Here is a 12120-nt window from a genome sequence, read left to right on the forward strand (position 1 = left end):
AAAAGACACGACTTGATCATGTGAAAAACGATGAGATCTGATCTAACCTAGGTCTATATGAATCGATGGAGGAAAGACTTAGCTCATCTAGACTTAAACAGTTTGGGCATATTAAATGAATGAAAAGCACAAGGTTACCATATGCTTATTTGGAAAAGAGAATAACATGTAGAAGACCAGCTGGAAGACCAAGAAGAAGATGGCTGAACCAACTGAGGGAAGACGTGGAAAGAAGAGGATGGAATTGGGAATCTGTCATGGACAATAAAATCTTTTTGTATAGGTAACTTTGGAAGATGCTCGTTTTCAAACACCCTACCCGGCTCGCTGGAAGGGCAAACCGAGGATGATGATGATGATACAAACAAACTCTATTTTACGGCATCACTTTAATTATAACCCTTATTATAGTAACTTTTTAGAAGACAGGATACAGTACATACAGTAGTGAAACAAACATACCTCCGTTAACACCTTTGGAAAAAGTCCGTCAGTCTCTTCTGCTTGTTACTGTTAACCGTTCCTCCCTTCACGTTGAAACTTCTCGTCAATACCACACAACCGAGATTCGTAAATGAAGCTTGTCATCTACGACTTCGGGGTTGCTTTCGTATGTGACTACTAATTAATTCACACCCGAGAAAAGGCGAGGCTCCGCCGATTTTCAGATCACCTGGCTGCTTGCTCGTCTCTTAGGCGTCTGTGGCTGAGTTTTAAAGAATTTTGTCGGGTAAACACCAAATGTGTCACCGACATCGTACGACATGGAGTGTCGAATGGACTTTTTTTTTCCACGCTTCAAAAATCGCCTTCCTCAACCGCTTTGGTTCCCGTCATATTAGCTTCCAGCATCACTGCAATCCTTTCTTTACTTGTTAACTCTTCCTCACCAACCAAAAATGCTATACTGAACAGTTAAATGTTGCACGAAATTTGAGTTATGTTCTGCTTCAAGAAATCGAGAAATTAGTGTAACCGAATTTCGAGTAATAGAGAAATAAATACATGTGAAGAACAGGACAAAAGGCTGGGAAATTTAAGTTACTTTGAGATACTGAAAATTTGAATAACAGAGATTCGACTGTAATTAAATCGATGATAAACATACAGTATCAGCTACAGCCGATGTTCCTTTGCAAACGATATGCACCGCCTTGTCAGGGGCGAATGCAACATCACATCAACACCCGCGACATGAGTCTGCTTGGTACGGTTATGCTCTCATCGTGCCAAACGGGCACACTTGTACCGTATCAACCCGCCTTCGTTGAATACCAAATTAAAAAATGGCAGGAGAACATTCCTACCCTGTTATGATCTGTAATAAGCTTAGTTTCAATATGCACCTTGAACAGCGTCACCAGATTTAATTCTGATTTCTGTGCAGTGGCAGTTGCCTTTTAAAATAAAGCACATTATGGAACAATGTTTATAAAGTAAAACTGAAAAACATACAAACAGTCCAAAGATGTTTTAATGTTTCATGTTTTAATCTTGGGCATCTCAACTATTCAGTAGTGGTAGAAGTAATTTCTTTTTCCTCCTGAAAAGGAGGATTTTTGTTACGTATGCAGTACTGTTCTTATGAGGGAACACATACACGTGTTACACTCGGATTCGGTTGAAATTTGGTAGGATTATTCGTGGGAGGCAGTAGAATGCTAACGTGAAAACTGCATGTGCCCAGCGCAAGTTTAAATGCCAAAATTGAACAAATAAATAGTTGTAAAATTAGAAGTGCCGCAGGAATAACGGGGAGACAGGGAGGAACGAAGCAGCGGACGCGAACCAACCAGGCTGTAACGAGCTGCGCCAGCAGCCAGGCAGCGTATAGTTAGCGCATTCCCCTTAACTTCCCAACCAGATGTGCAAAACATAAATATGAAAACAGCACATGAAACAAGTATACAAAGGACGATGTTTGAACAACGATGCCAATAAGATTTAAAAATTCTCGCCTGAGTTCTTGTTACTCGTAATTTTTCAAACCTTATTGGCATCGTTGTTCAAACATCGTCCTTTGTACACTTGTTTCATGTGCTGTTTTCATATTTATGTTTTGCACATCTGATCGGGAAGTTAAGGGGAACGCACCAACTATACGCTGCCTGGCTGCTGGCGCAGCTCGACACAGAACGGTTGGTTCATGTCCGCTGCTTTGCTCCTCCCTGCCTCTCCGCCACACCCCGATACTCCCGCGGCACTTCTAATTTTACGACTATTTATTTGTTCAATTTTGGCATTTAAACTTGCGTTGGGCACATGCAGTTTTCACCTTAGCATTCTACTGCCTCCCACGAATATTCCTACCAAATTTCAACCGAATCCGAGTGGAACACGTATGTGTTCCCTCGTTAGTAACAATATACATCTATAAAAACACGAACTACAATGGAAGTAAGAGAAATATCCACCTCCAAATCAACTTACCAGTTTCTAATCTTAATGAGTAGTTGTACAAGAAATAGCAGTTGAACAAGAAGTGAAATCCTGTTGGATAGTAAAATACTGCTGTTATTGGTCTCCATATCTGAAAAGGAAAGTAAAGACATTAAAGGTTACTTCATTTCCTCACACTCTGATTTGTTGTTTTATCCAAAGCACATATCATTGGGTAGAACTTAAAAGAGGTTACCAAAAAAGCTTATCTCTAACACAAGAGAGAACATAATACAAATCATCATCCTGTAACACGAAAAATTACTTTTAACATGTCGCACACCAGAAAAGATAACAGTCTCAAATATAACATGTTTATGTAATGCAAATGAGAAATCATCACAATAGATAATTGGGGACTCGGATACAGTTACACAGTTTGAACGGTGGTTAGTTGTAACTTTATTTATAACAATGGGAGTTTTTATTCCACTTAATCAAAAAATTAAAAAACTAATTTGATGTAATTGTCATTATCTCATTCCAAAAAAAAAAAAAAAAATTTGGAGAGACATAGCTATCTTAGATACAACAGTAAAATGTAAAATGGGACTATATAAGTCTTTTAAAGATGAAAGCAATGAGCAGAAAAACATATACTGTATACAATTATATCCTGATGTTGAGTAGAAACATAGAGCCATATCGATCAGGATGCTGAATGATGTATATAATAGGATACCTAAAAAGAGACAAAAATGAATGTGACTTGGAAAAGCTAATAGTAAAAAAGGATTCGGAGCCAGAAAAAGAAAGAAACAAAAGTAACAGGCTTACCCCATGATGTTCCAGTGAGAGTGCAGCAGTAGTGTTGTGAGAGGTTTTGGGTCAAGGTGACAGGAGGGAGTGGGAGGGGGAAGCAAGGGGAGGAGGGGTGGGGAAACTTGTATCAGTGATTACTAATAAGATGTTTGTTGAATTTCTTATCATAATATTTGGCGACTATGGGGATTATACACTTCAAAAGAATATTAATATGTTTGGATATTTCATTAATATTAAAGATAGGATTAGTAAACTGGTCAAGAGATATGAAGTAATGTTATGGAGGGGACCTTTTTGATTGAAGCCGATTATGTTTGAATCCTGTTGAATATAGGTGAAATGACGATTGAAATCTTTGACGTGCTGACCCATAGTGGAGAACTTGTGCTTTATGGCAATCACATGTTCGACATAGCATACATTAAAATTCATCCTGGTCTGACATACACAGGTAGTTTTGCAGTCGGGGCATTTTAGTCTCTATATGCATGAACATCCAAATTATGGAGCAAATAAAAATTGTTGTTAATGGTTCTAAACGCTACAGGAATGTTACATTTCTTAAAAGGATTAGTAATATAATGAATGTTGTTATTATTAAAACTAAAAGTGGCACTTCCGTTCATTAATTACAATACATAAAAATATTTGTCATATTTATAACAACTTTTTACATTCAGGCAGCAATGTGACAACACTAAACTGTTTGACATCAACCGCCTAGGTGGAAATAACGCAGTTCATAAAATTTGTTTACGACATTAAAAATATTGGAACTAAATTGATCACTGCTAATTATGCTGGTCAAAAAAAGTTTTGCACAATGCCATAACAGTGACTTATTGGTACAACAGTGAACGATCTTGTATTCTCTTGTCTTCATACGATCTTTGAAATGCATTACATTTGTTTACCTGTCAAAGTGGTCATTTCTTCAAGAGAAGACCGATACTGAGCAGTTGCAAGAGTTGGATCAAGAAGTGAAACTGCGAATACTACTATTCCATGTTGCTTATATGAAGAAAATGCCACGCCACAAGCTTTTAGAAGCAGATCACCTTTAAACCATTAATTTTATGCAATAAGGTTGTATGACACAAATTGAGTTATCTCATGTGGTACACTGCATTCAAAATGATGTTTCCTGAGTATGGAGGAAGTTCCAACAGACACATGCCATAGCTGATAGGCCCGACCCTGCCGGGAATCGAAGCGGGGATGAGACTGAAACATCAGTATTTCCTCCGGAAGAAAATCCTGTCACTGTAACCACTTCACAGAGGGAGCTCCTGGGGTCTGCTATGAGTCAATGTGTCTAACCAAATTTTTCAGAATTAACTAAATATAGGTCTACATTCTCGAAGACCATCCAGAGGCCCCCGCCTTAATCTTGATCAAGAAGCAGTGGTAGACCCCAACTAACATGCATGTTCTTGGTAAATAAAAACCTGGAAACAATAAATGCAGATCCACTGAAATGCCATGTGGCCTCCGGAGAGGCCTGGTGCAGGTCTTTTGATTTGACGTCCGTAGGCGACCTGCGCGTCGTGTTGAGGATGAAATGATTATGAAGACAGCACATTCGTCCAGTCCCCATGCCAGGGGAATTAACCAATTATGGTTAAAATTCCCGACCCTGCCGGGAATCGAACCCTGGACCCCTGTGACCAAAGGCCATGGAGCAGACTGCAGATCCACTGACAACCAGGAACAGAACGCTCTGGTGACACATGACTAGGAGAACTGACCCCAAACAGAAATGGGGAAAGTTATCTCAGTGTTTGTGCTTTATACTGTTATAGGATATAGAGCTTTTTATTATATCTGATTTAGAAATACAAAAGAGAAATTAAATGGGAAAAGTTAACCAAACTAGACCACCACTGAATAATGCAAAAAATATGCACATAGTGGTGTGTAATATGCTGTGGCTAGACACTACGGAATTTATCGCACAATATCAAAGGACAAAGCCACCCTCAAGATCACAGCACCGACGAATGGATTGTGGCCCAAAGGGCACAAATTTTAGCGGCTACAGATACGTACATTAGGTAGCTTAGTGTTCGTGCAACCAGGTCGACTGCCAATTATTTGACATCTTATATTACAAGTATCACTCTCCAGATACTTGCATAATGCCTGTGAGCACCAAATGTCAGCCTGGATTCTGTTATACTGCTATACCAAAAAATTTATGAACATTAAAAGACTATCAATCAATGAATCATCAATAATAATAATAATAATAATAATAATAATGATGTTATTTGTTTTACGTCCCACTAACTACTCTTTAAGGTCTTCGGAGACGCCGAGGTGCCGGAATTTAGTCCCGCAGGAGTTCTTTTACGTGCCAATAAATCTACCGACACGGGGCTGTCGTATTTGAGCACCTTCAAATACCACCGGACTGAGCCAGGATCGAACCTGCCAAGTTGGGGTTAGAAGGCCAGCGCCTTAACCGTCTGAGCCACTCAGCCCGGCGAAACATCAATCATTACTGATATGCATTTAGGGCAGTCGCCCAGGTGGCAGATTCCCTTCTGTTGTTTTCCTAGCCTTTTCTTAAATTATTTCAAAGAAATTGGAAATTTATTGAACATTTCCCTTGGTAAGTTATTCCCATCCCAAACTCCCCTTCCTATAAACGAATATTTGCCTAAATTTGTCCTCTTGAATTCCAACTCGCAACATTTACCTTCTAAAGACCTCAAAAGTTTAAAGCAAAAAATAAATGACAATGATCTTATAATCACAAAGGCCGATAAAGGTAATGTGTCATTCATCATGTATTAGAAAGAATACCTAGAAAAAAATGAAGCATTCTTTTCAAGTAACATTAAAGAAGTTCTTTTCTAAGCATGAAGAATAGAGCCTTTAATATCCTCTTGTCTAAGAACAATTTTCAGAAAGAAATCAGCCTTATTTACAAAACAGCGATAAGTAATGGTTGTACAAAAAAAAAACTACATTGATATATTAATAAACAAAATAAGAAATAAACCTCAAACGCAGCTGATAAGAGATCATAAAAAGAAAAACTTTGCCACCTTCACCTATAATAACGGAAATATTTATCAGATCATTAATATCTTCAAGAGACTTAATTTCAATATAGCCTTTCGTACCAGTAATAACATCGCCAAGGCTTCCAACCTAGATTTATACAGGAAGGCCAACAAAAAGGATCCGGAGAAACATCCTGTACGTCTCTCTCCCGTTGGCTTCACTCCCCATGACAATTCCCCTACTTTCCTCTCTTTCTCCTCATGCTCCTCTCACAGCCATACACTTACACACTCAGTCAGCTGACGGCGTAAGAAAAGAGGTAAACATAGCAGGAATGGCCGGGAGGTAAGCAATTTCACTGTTGCTTAGACAGTTCACCACTGTATATTTACAAGATATTTCTTTTTTTGAACCAAATTTTCATTTCTTTCCTTACATGCTCTCTTCAACATCTTAAAACTTTAAAACAAAAAATCAACCTCAACTTCGGTTATTCTTTAGGAGTTCCCCAATCATTGTATTTTAAAAATTTTACATTTTAAATCCATCCTCAAGATATTAAAAATTAAAAGTACACACTTCTTCAGCTTTTGAAGAAAGAAGATCCCTTACATCAGATTTTTATCTCAGACTCGCACTAACTTGTTGGGATTTTGACCCAACATAAAGAAACATTTTATCTTATTACATCATAATTATCATCATGAGTGTTTTTTAGTTTCTTTACGTCAATTTTGTATCTTTTTTAGCTGAAGATGTTCCACGTTAGAAATGAAATATGTATTTTTTAAATAATATAATTAGATTTTAAGCTGGATTACGTTACATAATTACATAGTGGTGGTGAATTTTTGTTTTATGAGGAAGTGCAACGAGGTAATCATCCTCCATAATTACAAAGACAAGCAATAAAAAAAAAACAAGTATTGGAAAGGTGGGATTCTCCAGTTCAACTTAACCTTTGTTAGATGCCACTGATGCTCAGTTTGGTACTTACTCATATACCACTGCTGCTTTTAAACATTTTGGAATCCTATGGTTTTCAGTGCCACATAGCTCAGTGCCGTCTAAATGTACAGACATGGAGGCACTGCAGCAAACTAAACATTCCTCTGTGCAATCTGGTAATCACTAGAGTGCTATTAAATGGCAGTGTGTGTCTGAGCCTGGTCCACATCAACCAAAGAAGATAACCGGATATGAAGCAATTTTATACGACTTATGAGTTAATTAAAGTAAGAGAATTCTTACAACTATGTGCATTTTAATTAATCGTATTGGACATTAATATCCAAATAGTATGGTAAATAAAAACAACAATATTTCTTCACACTTTTATGCATCAGATGGCACTCAGGTTTGAAACAGTGCCTTCGGTGCTGCCAATGCTGTAAGTTTCAAAAAATATGTTTTTCCAGGTGCACAGAACTTATTTTATAAGCTGTTCAGATTCTCTTTAAACAAAATTTTTACTATTTATTCAGATTATCTATTAAAACTAAATGACTCCTGAGGATGTACTTTCAAAAAGTAGCGACAGTGAGAGTGTTAACAAAATATATTGAGTTTTCTGGTTTTACCTTTTAACTCTCACAGATTATGTACAATCAAGTGGATAAAAGAAAATGACGATGACTCATGGGAGTGTAAGAAATAACTGTTATCTTTACTGTTTATTAGACATCAATATGTAGGCCTATGTTGTATGTTGGGTATTCAGCCCGAAGGCTGGTTTGATCCTCTGCAGCTCCGTCACCAGCTGTCATGAATAGCCTAGGCGTCACTGAAGAGGCGTACTAGGGAAATGAGGAGTGAGGTAGTTTCCCGTTGCTTTCCTCACCAAGCCAGCCATCGCTATTACATATCAGTCTGCCAAGCCCACTGAAATGCATGCACCAACCGACCCTATCAGCGATATTTTCACACCATTCATAACAGGGACTGGCTGCATAAGCAATGGTATTACTAGCATCACTCATACCTCAGTCACTTTCATATTGTCCAGCCCAAGGATGAGACAGACAGGTCAATGAAAGGAACAAATTTGATATAGCCCATACCAGAAGACATAGTGCACTGTAAACACTACATAAGAAGATGTACAATATTATAGGGAAGGATCCACCTTTCAATACTCCGTAGTAAGTTGAACTAAAAAGTAGTTACAACCTGTTTATTGGGACCGGTTTCAACACATTTCAAGTGTCATATCAGCCAATTAGCGAAGATCTTAAAACAACTAATATATTGAACACAGGCAAAAAATTAACATTGTATCATATCGTAGCAATTCAGTTAATGTTCAAAACACAATAATCACAGTCAAGAGAGTAAACAGAACATCACTATCTTGCGCCGAAAACAAATATAGCTGAAGTTCATAAGCAGATCTGCTACAATGTTAATTTTTTGCCTGTGTTCAATATATTAGTTGTTTTAAAGATCTTCGCTAATTGGCTGATGATGACACTTGAAATGTGTTGAAACCGGTCCCAATAAACAGGTTGTAACTACTTTTTAGTTCAACTTACTACAGAGTATTGAAAGGTGGATCCTTCCCTATAATATTGTACATCTTCTTATTTCTCTATTCAATACGGAACAATCATGAAGTTTTTAACTTTAAATGTAAACACTACATCTCGCCAGCAAAGGCATAGACATCAATAACCACTTCTTTATTTACAATTGGCTTTACGTCACACCGACACGGATAGGTCTTATGGCAACGATGGGAAAGGAAAGGGCCAGGAGTGGGAAGGAAGCGGTCGTGGCCTTAATTGAGGTACAACCCCAGCATTTGCCTGGTGTGAAAATGGGAAACCATATAAAACCATCTTCAGGGCAGCCAACAGTGGAGTTCGAACCCACTATCTCCCGAATACTGGATACTGTCCGCATCAATAACCACTGGGACAAAACCTGATCAGTCTCTGAATGTAGGTTATCATTTCCAAAGTAAATCACATCAAAAGTGGGAGATATTCATTGCCAACATACCGGTACATTACTGGAAACACAAACATGTTTAATATGGATATTCCCCATCAATGTTATGTGTAAAAAAGGAAAATCATCTCTGAAATATTAGGAATCCCAGACTTCCAGTGAAATACCAACCACCTTACCTGAAACTGCTTAATGAAGGGCTCATAAAATAACATCAACCTGTAAGGATTTATGAGCCCAATTTTCCCAATAAGAGATAATCCCACAGTAAGGGAAAGCCACCATCGTGTAAAGAATGGCAATCTGTTGAACCAATCTGATATGTCACTCATTGCTGAAGTAGGAAACCTGCAATATTCAAGTCATTATTTTATTTCAAGAGTAAAATTCAAGTAAGAACTTTTATGAACGAATCCGACGAATACATTGCAAATGCTGCACAAGAGATTACTGACATTAATAAGGTTAGGGTTGAAATACAAATCCACTCACCTCTTGAGATAGAAAAAAGGCTTTTCGCTTAATGGACACACTGTGTCCAATTTATGCACAAGAGTGTTTCATGAAGTTACACATTAATATCAGCGTCAAATAATCATATGACACGTGTACTTGTGTTGACTGTTTTCTTCAAAGCACTCAGTCATTCCAGGATAACCAACACGCGTAGGTTAAATAAATCGTAACGATTACCACCACACCAGTGCAGTCACCACTCGGTCTCTACTGTATTTGCTCCCAGCAGCTCGCGCCTCGCACCCAGCTCTTCTCTTTCGACCCCAGAAAACGGGAGGAGATTCGCATTTCGCACTGTCAGCTCTCAGCTGTTACCACAGAGTGAGAGTGTGCTGTTACGGCAACTCACTGCTTCTACCAACACCAAATATAACTTACTTGTACCAAATACAGTACTTTGTTCCCGTCCGTGTATCAGCAGATATTATTACTGTAAGTACCGTATAATCCTACTTTAAGCGTATAAGACCGTAACTAATAGAGATGTTGATATTATTTACTTCAATTCTCATGAAATATTGAGGTAAATCGGGTAAGATAATACCGGCATGTAGATATTGGAATTCTTGCATGTCTATGACCATGTGTGATAAACATGATTCCTGTTTTGTTATTTTACAGGTTTTGTTGAAAACGTTAATAGACATCGAAGGAAAATGACAAGTGATGATCTGGCATGTGTACCTGAAGTAGAGATTGATCCTGATGGTACCTTTAAATACGTCCTTATTAAAGTTAGTACGAAAAAACCTGCCGGGGGTTCAAGTAATGAAAAAATAGTCGTGCGAGGATTTAGGTGGGGAGCGTATCACGCCGATATTTTTGAAGACACTGAAGAAAAAGTGCGAAAAATGGGACTGACTGCAAAGTGTTTAGGTGGAGGTCGAATTCATCATAACGCTGCAGCGAAGCAGCTTAACGTGTACGGATACTCCCAAGGTTTCGGAAAGGCTGATCACGAGCAAACAGTCCAGTTGTTGAAGACATCCTATCCCGATTATGAAATTACATGGAGTAATTCTGGCTACTGAGTTCTCATGAAATGAGCTTTGCATCACTTTTTAAAGTTTTTCAATTGATGCAAATCAGCGAGAAACAACTATTTTTTCTGTATACAGGTAAAGCGCGAGGCTGGTCGCGGGATGCGGCGACTGCGGTCTGTCGCCGATCGTATAAATTAAAGAATTGTGTTTCATCTTCTTTCAAATGAATTGTCCTTTATAAACGCTCTTTTCTTATTTCCTCATAATTGAAGAGCATAAGGGACTCCGATGAGCATTGTGAATTGTTTGATATTCCTGTCATGAAAATAAAATGCATCCTACCATTTATTGATTAGTTGTAATGCCAGCAACTCCCTCTGTAAATGTAGTTGTGGTTTGCTGTGAAAACCATTTAGAGTGCTTGGATTGTTACTGAAAATATATTAGAATGGTTAAAAAGACTGTGATCTTTCTCCAGTAATGTATCACTGTGTGAGTAATGCATCAGTGTGGTTACAGTGTATCTAGGCCTATTATACATGTAACAGCACAAAACTTCCTCATTGTTATGAGATGTTGATGTAGGTTAAGGTAATAAGGAAAGTTAATTATCATAATTAGTTTCAGTATTATTATTTTAATAGTAATTAAATCATATATTGGAAGGAGGCTTAATGTATGTGTGATGGAAGTTCAATAATCTCTCATTCACTTTCTGTCTATAATAAATTATCCTAATATGAAATTTTCAGCTCATTTTGTAATGGCTTAAGTTGTTATTTGTGTATCCTACTTTTTCTACATGATTAACTAAGGCATAATTGGAATAGTCCTGTGAAATACAATTTCCTTAAACATATCTGATGTGTTAAATCACCATGATCAAGAAAATAAACATTATAACAAAGTAGTGTAGCGTAAATACAGTATATAAGAGCTCAGTATTTCGTGTATATTCTAGTTACTTTGAGTAGCAAGGGAGGAGAATGATAGTATCTCATCCAATCAGTTTGAAATTATCTCTGGTATAGAAAGGATCCTTTGACGTTCTCTTAAAATCAAAAACTATCAAGGTATTGATGGCTTGAATAACAACCAGTTTATTCTACTAACATCAGTGCCTGAACATCTCAGAAACCTATTTCAGGCCTGTTTTCAGGTAAACAGAATTCTTCAACAAATAAATATTTACTCCATTGACTTCTTCCATATACAAAATATACTAAGAGAGTATAAATAATTATAGCATCATCAATAATAATAATAATAATGACAATAATGTTATTTGCTTTTACCGGGCGAGTTGGCCGTGCGCGTAGAGGCGCGCGGCTGTGACCTTGCATCCGGGAGATAGTAGGTTCAAATCCCACTATCGGCAGCCCTGAAAATGGTTTTCTGTGGTTTCCCATTTTCACACCAGGCAAATGCTGGGGCTGTACCTTAATTAAGGCCACGG

The 12120-nt window shown here is 37.7% G+C and overlaps 3 protein-coding genes across 3 annotated transcripts in view; 2 read left to right on the forward strand and 1 right to left on the reverse strand.

Annotated features, from left to right (window-relative positions):
• Der-1 (derlin-1) overlaps nt 1-9884 on the reverse strand; it is a 63967-nt gene extending 54083 nt beyond the window's left edge. The window contains exons 1-3 of the mRNA XM_067149893.2: nt 9658-9884; nt 9345-9513; nt 2431-2530 (exon numbers count right to left, since the gene is read on the reverse strand). Of these exons, the coding sequence (XP_067005994.2) occupies nt 2431-2530; nt 9345-9497 (253 nt within the window). The 5' untranslated portion in view covers nt 9498-9513; nt 9658-9884. The remainder of the gene's footprint in view (nt 1-2430; nt 2531-9344; nt 9514-9657) is intronic.
• A 79-nt stretch (nt 9885-9963) lies between these two features.
• Nucleotides 9964-11512, forward strand: LOC136876171 (14 kDa phosphohistidine phosphatase-like). Its single transcript, XM_067149894.2, has 2 exons — nt 9964-10113; nt 10303-11512. The coding sequence occupies exon 2, from the start codon at nt 10338-10340 to the stop codon at nt 10710-10712; it is 375 nt and encodes a 124-aa protein (XP_067005995.1). The 5' UTR covers nt 9964-10113; nt 10303-10337; the 3' UTR covers nt 10713-11512.
• Nucleotides 11120-12120, forward strand: part of LOC136876169 (coiled-coil domain-containing protein 103) — a 76413-nt gene continuing 75412 nt past the window's right edge. The window contains exon 1 of the mRNA XM_067149889.2: nt 11120-11255. The gene's annotated coding sequence lies outside the window, so the exon portion shown is untranslated. The remainder of the gene's footprint in view (nt 11256-12120) is intronic.

Source organism: Anabrus simplex, chromosome 6 (genome assembly GCF_040414725.1).
Source record: "Anabrus simplex isolate iqAnaSimp1 chromosome 6, ASM4041472v1, whole genome shotgun sequence".
Classification (NCBI taxonomy): domain Eukaryota; kingdom Metazoa; phylum Arthropoda; class Insecta; order Orthoptera; family Tettigoniidae; genus Anabrus; species Anabrus simplex.